The sequence below is a fragment of the Chiloscyllium punctatum genome, chromosome 41 (genome assembly GCF_047496795.1).
Source record: "Chiloscyllium punctatum isolate Juve2018m chromosome 41, sChiPun1.3, whole genome shotgun sequence".
NCBI classification, from domain to species: Eukaryota; Metazoa; Chordata; class Chondrichthyes; order Orectolobiformes; family Hemiscylliidae; genus Chiloscyllium; species Chiloscyllium punctatum.
In genome coordinates, this window is record NC_092779.1 from 24,999,530 (window position 1) to 25,014,861 (window position 15,332).

Genomic DNA, 15,332 nt, shown 5'->3' on the forward strand with positions numbered 1-15,332 from the left:
ACAGTTATCACGGCCCAGGTTTTTATTTTATCTTATCTGTGCTGAGTTCGGCAGTTCTCGACAATTCATCGCAAAACCCAAGGGATGGAGAGGAAGGGGGCAGGAAGGAAATTGAAGCAAGATAGTGAGCACTCAACTAAGACAGGATGAATATTTTCACCTGCTATCTATTAAACCAACAGCAATTAAACCACCCCAAATTAGATATGAACAAGTCAGCTGGATGTTGGAGAAACTGTGTTTCAGCAGTCCTGCAAAGTGTTTTTTGATCATGCCCAAAATGTGGCTGTCTCAAGAATTCTAAAGCCCTGAACTGAAACATAAAACAATATGACACAGGACATTTAAATTGTTGCTTGCCCATGGAATTGAATCGTGGACTTGTTATAACATAGAAGGAAGCCATTCTGCCCATCATGCAGGTGTCATCTTTCTTCAAGAGCAGTTAGTTAGCTGAGTGTTATTGCCCAGCTTTCTCTTTAAAGCCCTTGACATCTTCCTTTCTCAGATAACAATCCAATTCTCTTTCAAATGCAACAACTGAAACTGCCTCTGCCAAACTATCAGGCAGTGGACTCCAGACATTGACCATTTTCTACACAAATAGAATTTTCCTTCATGTCACCATTGATTCCTTTGCCAACTGCCTTAAATCAGTCCCTTTTGATTCTCAACAATTTTACAAAGAAGAGTCCTCCCCATCTAGTCTGTCCTGATCTCTTGTGATTTTGGTAGCTCTCTGAAATCTCCCCTTAACCCCCATCTTCTACAAGGAAAATAGGCTTGATTTTTAAAATTATGATTGAAGCTTCTTAACTGAAGTTCCTCATGTGTGAAACCCTTCTTGTTAATTTTTTCTGCACCCTGATAAATTCATACCCTTCCTCAGGTATGCTGACCCCAACCAGACGCTGTATTCCAGTTAAACCAACATTTTATGTTTATTTAACATCACCTCCTTGCTTTTCTCCCCCTCCCTTGATACTCCTATTTATAAAACTCAAGATAATGTATGCTTTATTACTTTCATTCTTAACCTGTCCCACTTCCTGCAGTGATCACTACTGCTATCCTTTGTGCCTCTGGTGTACTCCCTGTATTCCTGATGAAGGGCTTTTGCCCGAAACGTCAATTTTACTGCTCCTTGGATGCTGCCTGAGCTGCTGTGCTTTTCCAGCACCATCTAATCTAGAATCTGGTTTCCAGCATCTGCAGTCCTTGTTTTTATCCCTCTTGTGTACAACTGAACCAAACATGGAGCCATGGACGGGGCTCTGTCTGCATTCCCTAAATGAATCAACTCTTCCATCCATGTAAATTGCCAGAAATCAATATTGTTTGGGGAGTGAGATACACTTGGGGAAACCTGCATTAAATGCCTTTTTCTTTTTGCATCCATTCTCTCTCTCCATGCATATTCTTAAGCTGCAGGGTGGTTACATTTAAAAAACATCCTATCTATAAAACTCTCAATTTACACGGAAATACTGTAGTGATGACAATTGCTATTCAAGCTCTGTAAGTCAGAGTTTGAGCTGCTAGAGTTGGTAATACTTGCCTCATATGGTTATACAAAAGCATGACCTCACACTTTTCAGGATTAAATTCCATCTGCCACTGTTCTGCCCATTTGTTTGTATTGTCCTATCATCTCGGGCTTTTTTCCTCACTATTTACCCCACCACCAATTTGAGTTATTTGTGAACTTACTGGTCATGTCTCTTATATTCATGTCCACAGCACTAATGCGTACAGCAAACAGCAAGATACCCAGCACTGAAACTAGGAATAAACGACCAGACACTCAGTCGTCCAGTCAAAAAATTTAGCACGGCCAATCCACCTAACCTGCACATCTTTGCAATGAAGGAGGAAACTGGAACACCCAGTGGAAACCCACACAGACACAGAGAGAGCGTGCAAATTCCACATAGGCAATCACCTAAGGCTCGAATCAAACCCAGGTCCCTAATGTTGTGAGGCAGCAGAGCTAACCACTGAGCCACAGTGCCGCCTTATGCCACTGAGCCAACATATGCCAGGGACTGGGCTTGGAGGGAGAGTGGGCAGGCACATGCTCATGTAGACAGTTTGGGTGGGAGAATGCAAAGCCTAAAGAGTTCACGGGAAGCGCTATCAAAAAAGGGATCTGGATATTCAGGGCCTCACCAACAGAGGTGAAAGTTTGAAGTCACTAGCCAATGTTTCACTGCTGCTTTTCTATGTCCTGGAAGTCAAAAGTACACAATGGGAAAGAAAATAGCTGCAATCACACTCAGTGTGGGTACAGTGTGGGCTCACCCTGTGAGGGAGGGACACACCGATAAAAGGCTCTTTAAAAGGAAATAACATTACACACAGACCTATGCACTGTACGGGACACAGACCACAAAGTCCCTAATTCACAGCCAGCACAACGCGTCAGCTCTCTGTTTGCCTTGCAGCTCCCTACCGGAGAAGTCGGTGTCCAGTTCACTCCCACTAACACCTTTGAGAAAGAATAGGGATGTTGTAGGATGGTGGGAGATCAACAGAACAAAGACTGTGGTGCTGGAAAAGCACAGTCAGGCAGCATCCGAGGAGCTGGAGAATCAACATTTGTTGCATATATGTTTTCTTCATCTTGCTTCCACATGTTGCAGCAGGTTCTCAATGCAGATATCAAACCATGCTACACGCTATGTACCCAAGAGGTTGGTTGTTATCATTGTGGCGCAGTTGCATGTTGGGTAATAGTGAGACGAAAACAACTGATGTAGAGGCAAAACAGTGAGGTTTATACAAATGTGAGAGTTCATGTACAGTGCATTGTCCCCCATGCGACCAAAGTGCCCTCAATAGTTTTTTCTTCTTTTGCTCACTTCTCTTATGTCCTAATTTTACAGCCAAGGATGGAGACAACTTGCTCAGCAGTGGAGCCCATTTACACCGGAGGTTTGGTTGGATGGCCTTGGGGGTATATGCGTCTGGATGGCCCAGAAATGCAAATGGGCTTTCCTGTCAGAGGCAAGTAAACCCTCCATGGGTTACAACTTGCATGGTAAGAAGTAGGGAGCGGGGTGGAGATGTAGGGTCCAGGGTGAGAGGAGGCTTCTGAGGAACCTGCACGTGTTCTCTCCTCTGGCTGGGTACTTCCTGGCACTGCCCTATCTCCTTGTGAGGAATGAGAACCTGCAATGAGTGCCAAATTCTACAAAATCCCATGGCTTTCTGTCCTGAGGATCAAAGTGTGAGCACTTGCCCAGCATTCTGAGGGTATGGACCTGACTCACCAACTTGCCCAGGAAGGATCACATCGGTTTTTGAACTTGTCCACCTTCTGGGCTATGGGGGTTATTGCATCAGACATAACGATCTGCTGCTCCTGCTCCACCCTGTCCAGACTAACAAAGACCCAATAAAAGGCTCTTTAAAAGGAAACAACATTACACACAGACCTATGCACTGTACAGGACACAGACCACAAGGTCCCTAATTCACAGCCGGCACAACGTGTTAGCTCACTTGTTTGCCTTGCAGCTCCCTGCCCCAGAAGTCTCTGTCCAGTTCACTCCCACGAACATCTTTGGGAAAGAAGAGGGATGTTGTAGGATGGTGGGAGATCAACAGAACATATTGCCCTGTATCAAAGACTGTAGTGCTGGAAAAGCACAGCCAGTCAGGCAGCATCTGAGGAGCTGGAGAGTCACAGGGTGCTTTCCTGTCTGGTATGCAGTAGCCCTCCAAATCCCACCGATCTGGGTGGTTTCTACCTCAGCCTGTCGCTGAGGTGAGGTGCTCACCACATTGCATTCCCAAACTTTCTAAAGCTAGTATTCCCATCAAGGTCTCACTATCTATAGAAGCTGCAGGATGTAAGGCCTCCTCTGTTAGTCCTTTGGGAAAAGGATGCCCCTACTTTGCACCATCCCCTCGAGCAGGACCTTCAGCTCACTGTTGGAAAATCAGGATACCATCTTACCCTGCTCCAACACTTTCAGATTCAATCCTTGACCCTGAGCAGGGCAGCATTGGAATGCCAGTAAATGGCACAGTACCAAAGATCTGGTCTTTAGGAAGATACCCAGTGAGCGGCGATTTGTTCCGGGAATGACCTGTTGTTAGCTCGAGGTGGAATCAGAAGAATGGATGCCCTGGGGCAGAGAAGTTAGTTAATGATGTGCGTTTACAGCACAAAGTCTCCTAAAAAATCCCGCAAAAAAACCCCCGAACATTGAGCCTTATTTCTTTCAAGTTACAGACACAGTGTTGAAGCCCCAAGCCGTGCTTTCCACTCAGCCCACCCGTGCAACATGCAACTTCCTCATCTCTTCCTAGGTTGTCCACCCTTCAAAACTGAAAATAGAGAGCCTGAGTGGTTATTTATAATGGTCAGGTTCGCAGAGCTGGGAATTCTCTTACTCTGTGGACCTGGCCCAGGAATGAAAATCGCGGCCAAAGCTGGAATATTCAGCAGCTGTCCTCTGATGTCATTTGATTTTTTAATCTTTCATTTTAATGTGTCCATGAGGCCTATATCACCCTGCCCCCATTGCACCCTCCTCTGTTTGCTTCTCCAGTGCCTGACTCGATGAAATAATGTTTCCCTACTACCATCAAAACATTTGAAGATTTTTAAAAAAATGTCCTCCTGGCATTAGGTATGTTGTGCCGCATTAATAAACCCAGAGAGCTTTTAATAGCACTTTTAATTTGAGCTTCAATTCCCTGGATAGATTCCAACTCTAAGCCTCATGCAGGCATGTTCAGTTCTGGGTTTTCCCTGTCTTAGCTCATTCACACAGTCAATACAACATAAGGGGAAAAGGTGGATTCCCTTTCTTAAACAGTCCAAAGGTGTTCATTCTGTTCCTCTGCTTATTATAATATTCTTACCATTGTAAAATTGATTTTTAAGAAAACATTTCAAGACAATCTGGCCAAAAGTTTATTAACAAAGCAAGCATGCATCACAATTTCAAATCTAACTCAAAAATAGATCACACTACAATTATATTTCAATGTATTCAGACTGCAGAGGTTACAATAACTATTATTACTCTAACTTATCCGAACCAGCATTATACTCTAACTACAAGAAAATTAAGTTCTTCTTGAAGAATGCCAGAAACAAATTCTGATTGGTGGATGAAAGAGTTGTTCCACGTTGTTAACATAAGTTAACATTTAAGTTGATGATCCCAAAGAGAAAACAAAAGTGCGCAAATTAATTAATTAATCTACAACAACTCAATTAATGGGGACTTGAGAAAACATTGCAGAATGTCAGAACCCCTTCTGTAATGAATTTACTGGAATCAATGATTGTCAGCTATACAGCTGAAGCAATGAGTTGAGGACAATGTTTTTCTGTCAGCTTTGGAACTATACTAAGTGATTAAAAACAGATAATGTTGGAGATGCTCAGCAGTTCAGGCAACATCTGTGAAGAGCAGCAAAATTAATATTTCAGGTCAATGATGCTTTGATGCTGACTTGAAGCCCTTAACTTTGTTTCTTTCCATTGATGATGCCTGACTTGCTGAGCATTTTCAGCTTTACTTATTATTTCAAGTTTCCAGCATCTGCAATATTTTGGTAGTGTTGTCTTTATTCAGTTCAGCATAGCTGGCAGAACATCTGTCCAAGTGCTGGAATATTGTAAGTTTGATACACATTCTTGGTCAACACTGCAGTGCAATATTGAGGGAATATCTCATTGGCAGACTTGCAAAGGAAATACTAATCTATCTTACAAAGTGAGTAGACTACTAGAGTAATTTACTGGATGCAAAGCATATTGCAACATTAGAAGATTACGAAAGATATTATGAATGCAAGTTGTTTTCTTCACTTGTATACAGAGCTTATTGTAGAGGAATGACTATCTTTAAAATTAAAATTACCATTTTATTTGGCATCAAAAGGCATCTCCAGCTGGATAATGAAGTTTTCAGATGAATATCTACAGACAGATTCGAAGGGGGACATTAAAGGAACACAATCTTTCAATATCTTAGCTATACTATCTTTTTAAGACTCCATTACTCTGCTTGGTGTGGAAAATCACCTCCTGATATTAATTTCAAAGTTATCCTTCATTAGTTTGAACTTCCATCTTCTTGGTCATATTCCCAATGTTAAGGTGATACAGCATTCCAGATTAAATTCGTCTACGATATTTATTTATCCATTGATGTGTTGGCATTCATTAAATCAGACACAACTCTTGAGTTTGGACATCAATCCTTTGTTTCTTCTTTCAAACTTTTTTAATGCAAAATTTTAGGGGTAAGCGAGTAATTAACAAGGATTATTTAAGCTTTAAAGGGAAGAGGAATCCTTCATATGCTGAAGAGAATGATATAAGTGTTCTTGGTCAAAGGTGGGGAATACAGCATTCTTGTTCTCTCCCAGAGCAAGATGCTATACTAACCAGTAAGACAAGGACAGGCAGCTCTCCCCACTCCTAAAAGCATGGAGTCATACCCTTTCTTGCCTGCTCCACCAATAGGATAGCTTTCCATCTACCTTTAATCATAGTTTTGTCCACCTTCCCCACTTCAGTGTATGAATTCTATAATATTTATCATTGCTGAAATGAATACAAGGAGAATTTACCAAAGACAGATTCTCATGCATACACTTATGTGCCACTCTCTCCTCCTTCATCTCTTTCTCAGGTTTCTTTACAACCTTTTTCTCACTCCTACATTTTACCCAAGGTTTATTCCAACCCGAACTCAGCTTGGGTTGCAAGGCATGAACTACATTGTATCAAAAAAATTGATATGTTTTTGCAGCCAACACAACAGTTTATAACAGTTTAACACAGCTGGCAGGGTGTGAAATTTACAGCATGTATATTGGCTGCTGCACTCGTGAGTGTCATGAAAACAAGGCATGACACAAGTTCAAGTAATTAGTCTTTAAATGCTTGAACCAATCTAGATTTTTCTACCAATATAGGGCAGGAGAGTTTAGAAACCATGAAGGAAGAGCTTGTATTGTTCTCTGAGGAGATCTCAGAAGTTGATAACTAATTAATTATTTTTGAGACATAAGTCCTGATATGGACTTATTACAGCAATGAACTTTATGTAACTAGGTGTCACAAATAGCAAAAACATTTTACTACCTGCAAACTAACCTGTTAACACAGTGTTAATTAAAGGATAAATATTGGCCTAATATATGGAGAAGAATTTCCCTCCTGTTCTTCAAATATGGTCAGGAGATCTTTTACATGAACTCCAAGAAGCCTTAGTTTGATGTCTCTTCTAAAAGATGATGTGTTAGCTTTAGACTGTATGTTCAAATTCCTTAACCTCTAATTGATTCAGCGACAAGGTTACTATAAACAAGGCAAGGCTATATTGGAACTAACATACCATCTGAAACAGCATTAAACTTCAATTGTTTAAAATACATGGACATTCGAACCTTCATTTCCTTCATTTATGAAGCCACCAGAATCTAGGGATAAGTAATCTTCTACTATCTTGCTTCTGGATAAATAATAACACAGTTGTAAGTTAGAGGGCTTTATAAAGAACATATTGAACAGTGATATGACCATATGCTAACAGCATCTATTTGCACTCATGCTTCATTGACATTTAAACAATGCTTTCATTTTAATGAAGAAATAATATTGTAAATGCAGCTGCTGGGTTAGCTTATTGTTAAGACACTTCCTTAAATATTACCAACTCATACAGATTCAAAAATATCTATGGACATGCATCAAACCTCACTCACAGGATGTTCATTCAACTAAGGTGCCAAAATACTGTCAGAACCTGCAAAAACCATATCCCTGCATGAGTCTGCACCTTTTTTCCCCCTCAGGAGGTGCATAAGTCTTTCCTCCACCCATTTTGAGTTTGTTCATCCCCAAATCTATGATTCTATGATTCATTCTATGAAAAGAGCTAACAGCTGCTACATTCCAATTTCATGGGAAACAATGGCCCTCTGGTACTTCGCTCTAGTTTCTATTCTTCATTCATGACTTTGCTTTCGGCACCAATCAATGACATGGTGGACAACACAGTCCAATACAATCCTAGCCTCACCTTAATACCTTCCAATTTCTAGCATGGACCACTGAATAGGTGATCAGGAATAGGAACCTGAGACAAATTAGTCCATTCCCACTGTAGAGTACCTCCTATCACCACAGAGGCAAGATCAGCTAATTCACCACAAGCAGAAAGTCATATCTTGAATTATTTTTTTTTTCCTTTTTTAACTCCGATTTATCTTTCTTTTTAACCTCTAACATTCCTGTTGATTTATTTTTGTTTTAATCCACACACTACCACCTAACTGTGGTAGTGCTTATTTTTTCCCCAGCACCCATGTTGTGTGTGTGCAGGTGTGAGACACAGTGAGAGACACAAGGTGCACGAATCTTTATTCAATCTCCACCACCAGGAAGAAAGGAAACACCCGAGTGGCCAGTGACAAGCAGTGCCCTTCACATCAAAGGGCAATGCAGTGTGATCAAACAGTGAAGGGGAGGGCAGGGATTAAATCAAAATAGAGTTGAAGGGGGAAATAATGCACTCTATTCCCTGTGGCGCCCACCTCTCCCTGAACAACTCCAGGGTGTTGGTGGACACTGCGTGCTCCTTCTCCAGAGACACCTGGGCTCTAACGTAACCGCGGAAGAGGGGCAGGCAGTCGGCCCTAACGACCCCCTCCACGGCCCGCTGCCTGGACCTGTTGATGGCCAGTTTGGCCAGGCCCAGGTGCAGACCCATGAGGAGGTCTTCAGACCTGCCCTCCCTCCTCCGTACTGGGTGCCTAAAGATCAGGAGCGTGGGACTGAAGTGCAACCAAAAACAGAGAAGGAGGTTTTTAAGAAAATCAAAAAGGGAGTGCAAACGTCCACACCCAATATATACATGGTCCACGGACTCCATAGCGCCACAGAACAGGCAGTTGGGCTGGGAGTCCATGAACCACCGCAATCTGCAGTTGCAGGGGACCGCTGCGTGCAGCACCCTCCACCCCAGATCCCCGAGAGAAAGGGGGAGGACTTCTGCGTATAGAGCCCTCCACTGGAGATCCCCACCGCCCAGTGGCAAATGGGCACTCCAAGGCGTGTCCGGACGGTGGATGACGGAGAAGAGGTGGACGGTGTGCAGCAGCAGTCTATACAGGGCCTGCCTTTTTACGTCCTTAAAAGGGATAAAAATTAAAATTCCGGAGGTGGCTCAAGTTGTGGGCACTGGCTCCCGCGGGAAGTACGGGACCTTGGGGCCAATGTGAAATTCCATTCGGGCAGGGGTGAGGGTGGATGGAATCCCACCACACACCTGAGCATCCTCCAACTGGTGCACTACGTCGGGTCTGAGCACCGCCATTTTAAGGCATCGGATGGCAGTGGCCACGTACCGGACGTCTACCGCTGCTCTGCTAGCTATGTCCTGCAGCAGCGTCTAGCCCAGGCCCCCAGCACGTCCCTGACCCTGGTCACCCTCACTGCCACTGCCCACCCTATCCGACAGCCACTCGAACCCGCGAGTACGGAGGTGCGGATTCCTGAGCAATGGCTCCCTGACCACAGCCACTACTCCTGCTGGAGGGTAGGCGCAGCGCAATTCAACCATGTTCCAGACAGTGATCAGGTCCTGGAAAAGACAGACTGAATGATCTTTTACAATGTGGCTCAAATTCACACCAAGTTGTGGATTCTATCAAGTGAAGCACTGGGTGTATTACAAGGTCAAAGTACTCTAATTAATTCTTTGAATTAGAATCAATTTCAATGTAGTATCAATTGAATTGATATCAACATATTATAAGGTATTTTAAAGTTGAAATTCAAGGATTTTGTGCCTTTGCAAAGCACAGTAAATAACTGAAATGACAGGGTTTTGATTTTAAAATGTTAGTTAATTTCATTTAGTTTTTAAAAAACAAATATTTTTTGATTGTTGTCCTTTAAAATTAAATCCTTTTTTGTAACTTTACCCCACATCATTTAGCTGTGAAACCTTTTTTGCAATTGAGGTCAACTTATTATCTAGGTTGCTCCCATGGCAGGCTGATGATGCAGTTGGGAGAGAAAGGGACTGGATTTTTTTAAAATGCAGGAAAGCCGACTGTAACGCCAGGGTCTCTTTCAACACCTTACTTAATGAAGGAAGGGTTTATAGTTTTAAGAAAGTCTGGGTCTATGTTTCCCTTTTTTGGGTTACTGACATGTTACCAGAGACAGAAGTCCCAAAGACCTCATTCTCAGGTTTCTAGTGTTAATAGTCAAATACAGCTTACCAAGAAAGATGTGCTGAACAGTAAAGCAACTGCAAAGTGCAGCAAATTGAAATGACAATGGTAAACGAATGATAACTATGTACAGTAATATCCTGTTTTAATCCAAGTGATCACATACCCACCCCAACCCAAACCACTAATATTGTCCTAATTAATGTCACAAATAGTAGTCTTCATGACTATAACCCACTACAATATCCCTTCACGACCTCTGCAAACTCAGTGCAGCCTGCAATGTGCTTAGCCATTCCACTCTCTTTCAATATCTTCCCTCTACTTTCCAGCTGAACAATACCCCCTTGGTTGCTTGGCTTTTCTCTTACTTATTTCATCATGACCTTCTCACATCCACCTATGGCTTCTTCTTTGCAGCCCCTTCCTGATATATTTATAATTCCCCAAAAAACTATCCTTGGTTCTCCCCTTTCCATAATATGCATGTTCTACCCAAGAAATATCATGGAAGCAGGTTCCACATATGTACAGGAGACACCCAGCTCTACATATTTACCTAACACTGGGTCTTGAAGGCTACAATTTGCTCAATCCAAATATTGAGAAACCATAAATTTTATTCAACCACAAGCTCAGTACTTTCACCAACTAATGGGGAAGGAGGGATTGGTGGAGAGATGGTGTTATAGTGGCAATATTCTGGACTAGTAATCCAGAGGTATAGGCTAATGCTTCAGGTCATAGGTTCAAATCCCACCATTGCAGCTTGAAACTCAATGGGTAAATCCAGAATTGAAAGCTACTTTCAATGATGGTGACCAGGAAATTATCAATATTTGCTGTTTTTAAAAAATTGGTTCTAATGCCCTTCAAGAGAGGAAACATGTCACATTTACTTGGTCCAGATCCACAGCAAAGTGGTTGATTCTTAATCATTTGAGATACTGCTAGCAAGCCATTCCACTTAAGGGCAACACGAGACCGGTAATAAATGATGGCTTTGTCAGTGATGACCACATCCTAATGAATGTTTTTTTTAAAAATCAATCCCTATCTCTCGCTACTATCTCAGATTATTTTCGCACAGATGGCCTATTTTCCATGCACCCAGCTTCCAGTCACTTAACCTCTCCATCACAAAAGGTTGCATAATTTCACTTCAGTAACACCAACAACCTCGTCTGACATTACAAAAGTCCTCAGTCATGCATTGATCCCCTCTAGATTCAAAAGCTGTCATACTTTCCTGCCCATTTTCCCAACTTCCAGCCTCCTCAAAGCACATTCCCCTCACTCATCCAATATCATCCATCTTGCAGTACCTGAAGTTTTAAACTCCCATTCAACTGTTTAAATTTCCCGCAATCAAAATAAAAAGTGCTGGAAATACTCAGCAGGTCTGGGAGTATCAGCAGGGAGTGGATTCATAGTTAATATACATTTTATGTGCAGTCATTAATATGACCTCTGTTTCTACATGCTGAGCGCATTCAGCAATTTCTCTTTTAATTTCAGAATTACAGCATCTGCAACATTATACCTTTGTGCTTCTATCTCAAATTCCAGCCCCATTAAGGTTATCCTTGTTGTTCATGCTTTCGAACCCTCCTCCCAATAACATCTTCTCTATCGCTGCAATCTGTTTTGATTAAATCTCTGTAGCAATAGAGATTTTGTATTTATATGCTGAAATAACCTAGAAAAACATTCTTCATTGCTACATCTCTCTATTAATTCCAAATTCCTTTGAATAATTGCTTTGCAATGAAAACATGGTTTATCACTAGATAAACAGCAGGGATTTGCAAAGGCAGAACTTATACTCTTAATGGTAAGGTTCTGGGAAGTGTTGCTGAACAAGGAGACTTTGGAGTGCAGGTGCATAGTTCCTTGAAAGTGGCATCCCAGGTAGACAGTGTGGTGAAGAAGACATTTGGCATACTTGCCTTTATTGGTCAGTGCATTGAATATAGGAGTTGAGAGGTCATGTTGCGACTGTACTGGACATTAATTAGGCCACTTTTGGAATACTACATTCAATTCTGGCCTTCCTGCTATAGGAAGGATGTTGTGAAACTTGAAAGGGCTCAGAGAAGATTTACAAGAATGTTGTTAGGTTTGGAGGAATTGAGCAATAAGGAGAAGCTGAATACACTGGGACTATTTCCATTGGATCATTGGATGCTGATGGGTGACCTTAAAGAGGATTATAAAATAATGAGGGGCATGGAAAGGGTGAATAGACAAGGTCTTTTCCTCAGGTTGGGGAAGTCCAAAGCTAGAGGACATAGGCTTAGGGTGAGAGGAGCAAGATTTAAAAGAAACCTAAGGGGCAACTTTTTCACACAGAACGTGGTACATGTATGGAATGAGCTGCCAGAGGAAGGGGTGGAGATGGAACAATTACAACATTTAAAAGGCATTTGGATATATATGAATAAAAAGGGGTTCGAGGGATCCGAGCCAATTGCTAGCAAAAAGGATTAGATTATTTTAGGATATCTGGGTGGCATGGGCGGGTTGGATGGAAGGGTCTTGTTCTGTGCTGTGCATCTCTATGACTACAAAACTCTAAATAATGAGCACTTAATTTATTTTTTCAGTGAGCTTAGTTGAGGGAATAACGCTGTCCAAAATCACTGAAGAGAACTCTCCTCCTCTTCTAATAGCATTGGATCTCAAACAACCAATTGTACAGCGACCGTGGTCCTTTCACTCAGAGTTTTAAAATGCACAGGCATAAAATAGGTTCCTCACCCAACAAAAACTAACACTCTGAATCAAATCAACGGGGTGTCCCACTTTCACTACCAATGCCACAAGTCAACACACAAAACCCACTTCTGATACTCTTCACACATCTTATTCCCAATCTTGGTTGCCATGCCAACAGGAGCAATAGAACTAACATTCCAGGATAGCTTTCTCTCTGGCCCCCTGTCATTTAATAGGCTCTCCATGCTAAGAGCTGCTTTAATCAAGGAATTATCGACTGGGTCACCTATTATCAGTCCAAAACTATTTTCACCAACAAGGACAGCGAATAGCTTTAAAGAAAAAATCCACAAGCCCCTTCCACCTCACAAAAGCAAAAACAAAATGCATTTGGAAAAAGCTTATTGCGAGTTAGAAGCGTTGAATAAATACAAGTTACTATTAGCATTTTACAGAGAGCACAGTCTTAGATGAACCCAATGTGTTACAAAAAAATAACATGCAGAAGCTGAATCCTTGAGGGATTTCCAGAACCGTTAATAACCCAAGCAGAAGACTAGGTTAACAATTTAAAGCGATACACAGATTTATAAAATAACCGGATTTAAGAATCCCTCTTCGTTCTGCTGGTGGACAGTTCCCTCACTGGAGCAAGTCGTCGAGATGTCAGATTACCGCTGAAGGTCCTTACCTACCTTTCCCAAATACACCTTCTGGTGATTTGAGTCTCGGATTTAGATCTACACCTGTATCCCACCCGGACTAGAATGGTTCCCCCATCCAGAATGGTAAATGGATTCAGTTTAGACACATGCATATGTCAGTTTTCCACTGTAACCATCATGAGTGGAGAATATTTCAAAATGAACTAAACAGCTGTGGGACATTTCTGCAGATCCGCACCATCCACTCACCTGTCTGAGCTAAACTGGCCACTAGAATCCACAGTGCGATGACATAAGGGGTTTGGACATTCTCCCAGTGAAAGGAGACGATGTGAAAGCCGGTCTCGTTACCCCCGTGAGACTCTCCGTGTTCGGTATCACTGTCCGGGTGTTCCTCATCCAGCGAGCTCAGAGCTGCCGGGCAGCACAATAACACAGCGAGGGCTGTCAGCAAAACCCAGCCGACCACACTCCTAGCTCTCCCCATCACCTCAGCGTGTGTGAATGTGTGTCTCAATGTGTTCAAGCTTTCAGTGAAACCGGTTCCAACTATTTGAAACCACCCCTCCCAGCCGCCCTATTTATAAAGGCAACCAATTAAAAGGTGAGGAAGGACTCAATTTGCAGCTCCCTGAAAACATCAGGGAAGGAGGAGGAAAGGGGGCGGTTTGTACCTTCACGCTTTGTCATGTACCTCAAAACATTGCTTTCGATGTTTCATAAAACAAACTGCCGATGCTGTGAATCTGAAACAGAACCAGAAATTGCTGAAGAAACTCTGGCAGCATCTGTGCAGAGAGAAACATTTGGAGCCCAGTGACCCTTCTTCAGAGCACAGAAACGTTGATTCTGCTTTCTCTCCACAGAGGCTACCAGAGTTTCTCCAGCAATTTATTTTGGTTTCTGTTGATGTGTTGCATCACAATGTTGGACATTTCGTGTCCCCGGAGCCCATGGTAGCTCAATGGTTAGCAGTGCTGCCTCATACTGCTAGGGGTGAGTTTGATTCCAGCCACTGGTGACTTTATGGCATTTGTAATTTTTCCATCTCTGTGTGGGCTTCCTCTGGGTGCTCCGGTTTCCTCCCATCTTCCAAAGATGTGCAGTTTAGGTGGGTTGGCCATGCTAAATTGTCCATAGTGTCCAAAGGGGTAAGCAGGCTAAATGGGTTGGCCATGGGATGGGGCTGTGCTAGTTGGGATGCTTTTTGGAAGGTTGGTGTGGATTTGATGGCCTGTTTCCACGCTATAGGAACCCTGGTGATGTTCTTATGCTTGAAACATCCATTCTCCTGCTCCTTGGATACTGCCTGATTGGCTATATTTTTCCAGCACCACACTTGCGACTTGGATTCAATGTTCAGTCCAGCTCAATTCTTCCACCACATTTTCTTTTGTTGATGTTTTTAACTCAAAATACACTCTGTCATCATGCAGAGCTGATCTTCATATCATCTCCCACTCCAAGCTTGTTACAGAACAGGAAAATGACCCTCATTCCCAACAGTTCAGCATCAAATGGTTAACATGTTACGGAATCTTTTGTGAAAGTTGTACGATAAAACGTAAAAGTCCTCTGAGGATTTGGGGGGAAAGGGAAAGGATTTGTTTTAAAAGAAAAAAAGTTAGACAAATAAAAAAAAACTAATATAAAATTATTTGGCTCAATTTATTCTATTCATTGAGTAACTGAACTGCGATAACCTGGGGAAACACTGTTTTGCTCACTTAG

The 15,332-nt window shown here is 42.3% G+C and overlaps 1 protein-coding gene across 1 annotated transcript in view; it reads right to left on the bottom strand.

Moving 5' to 3' along the window:
- The window catches only part of LOC140464927 (sodium/hydrogen exchanger 3-like), a 130,490-nt gene extending 116,362 nt beyond the window's left edge, over positions 1-14,128 (bottom strand). The window contains exon 1 of the mRNA XM_072560564.1: positions 13,851-14,128. Coding sequence (XP_072416665.1) covers positions 13,851-14,088 — 238 coding nt within the window. The 5' untranslated portion in view covers positions 14,089-14,128. The remainder of the gene's footprint in view (positions 1-13,850) is intronic.
- Positions 14,129-15,332: the final 1,204 nt, after the last annotated feature.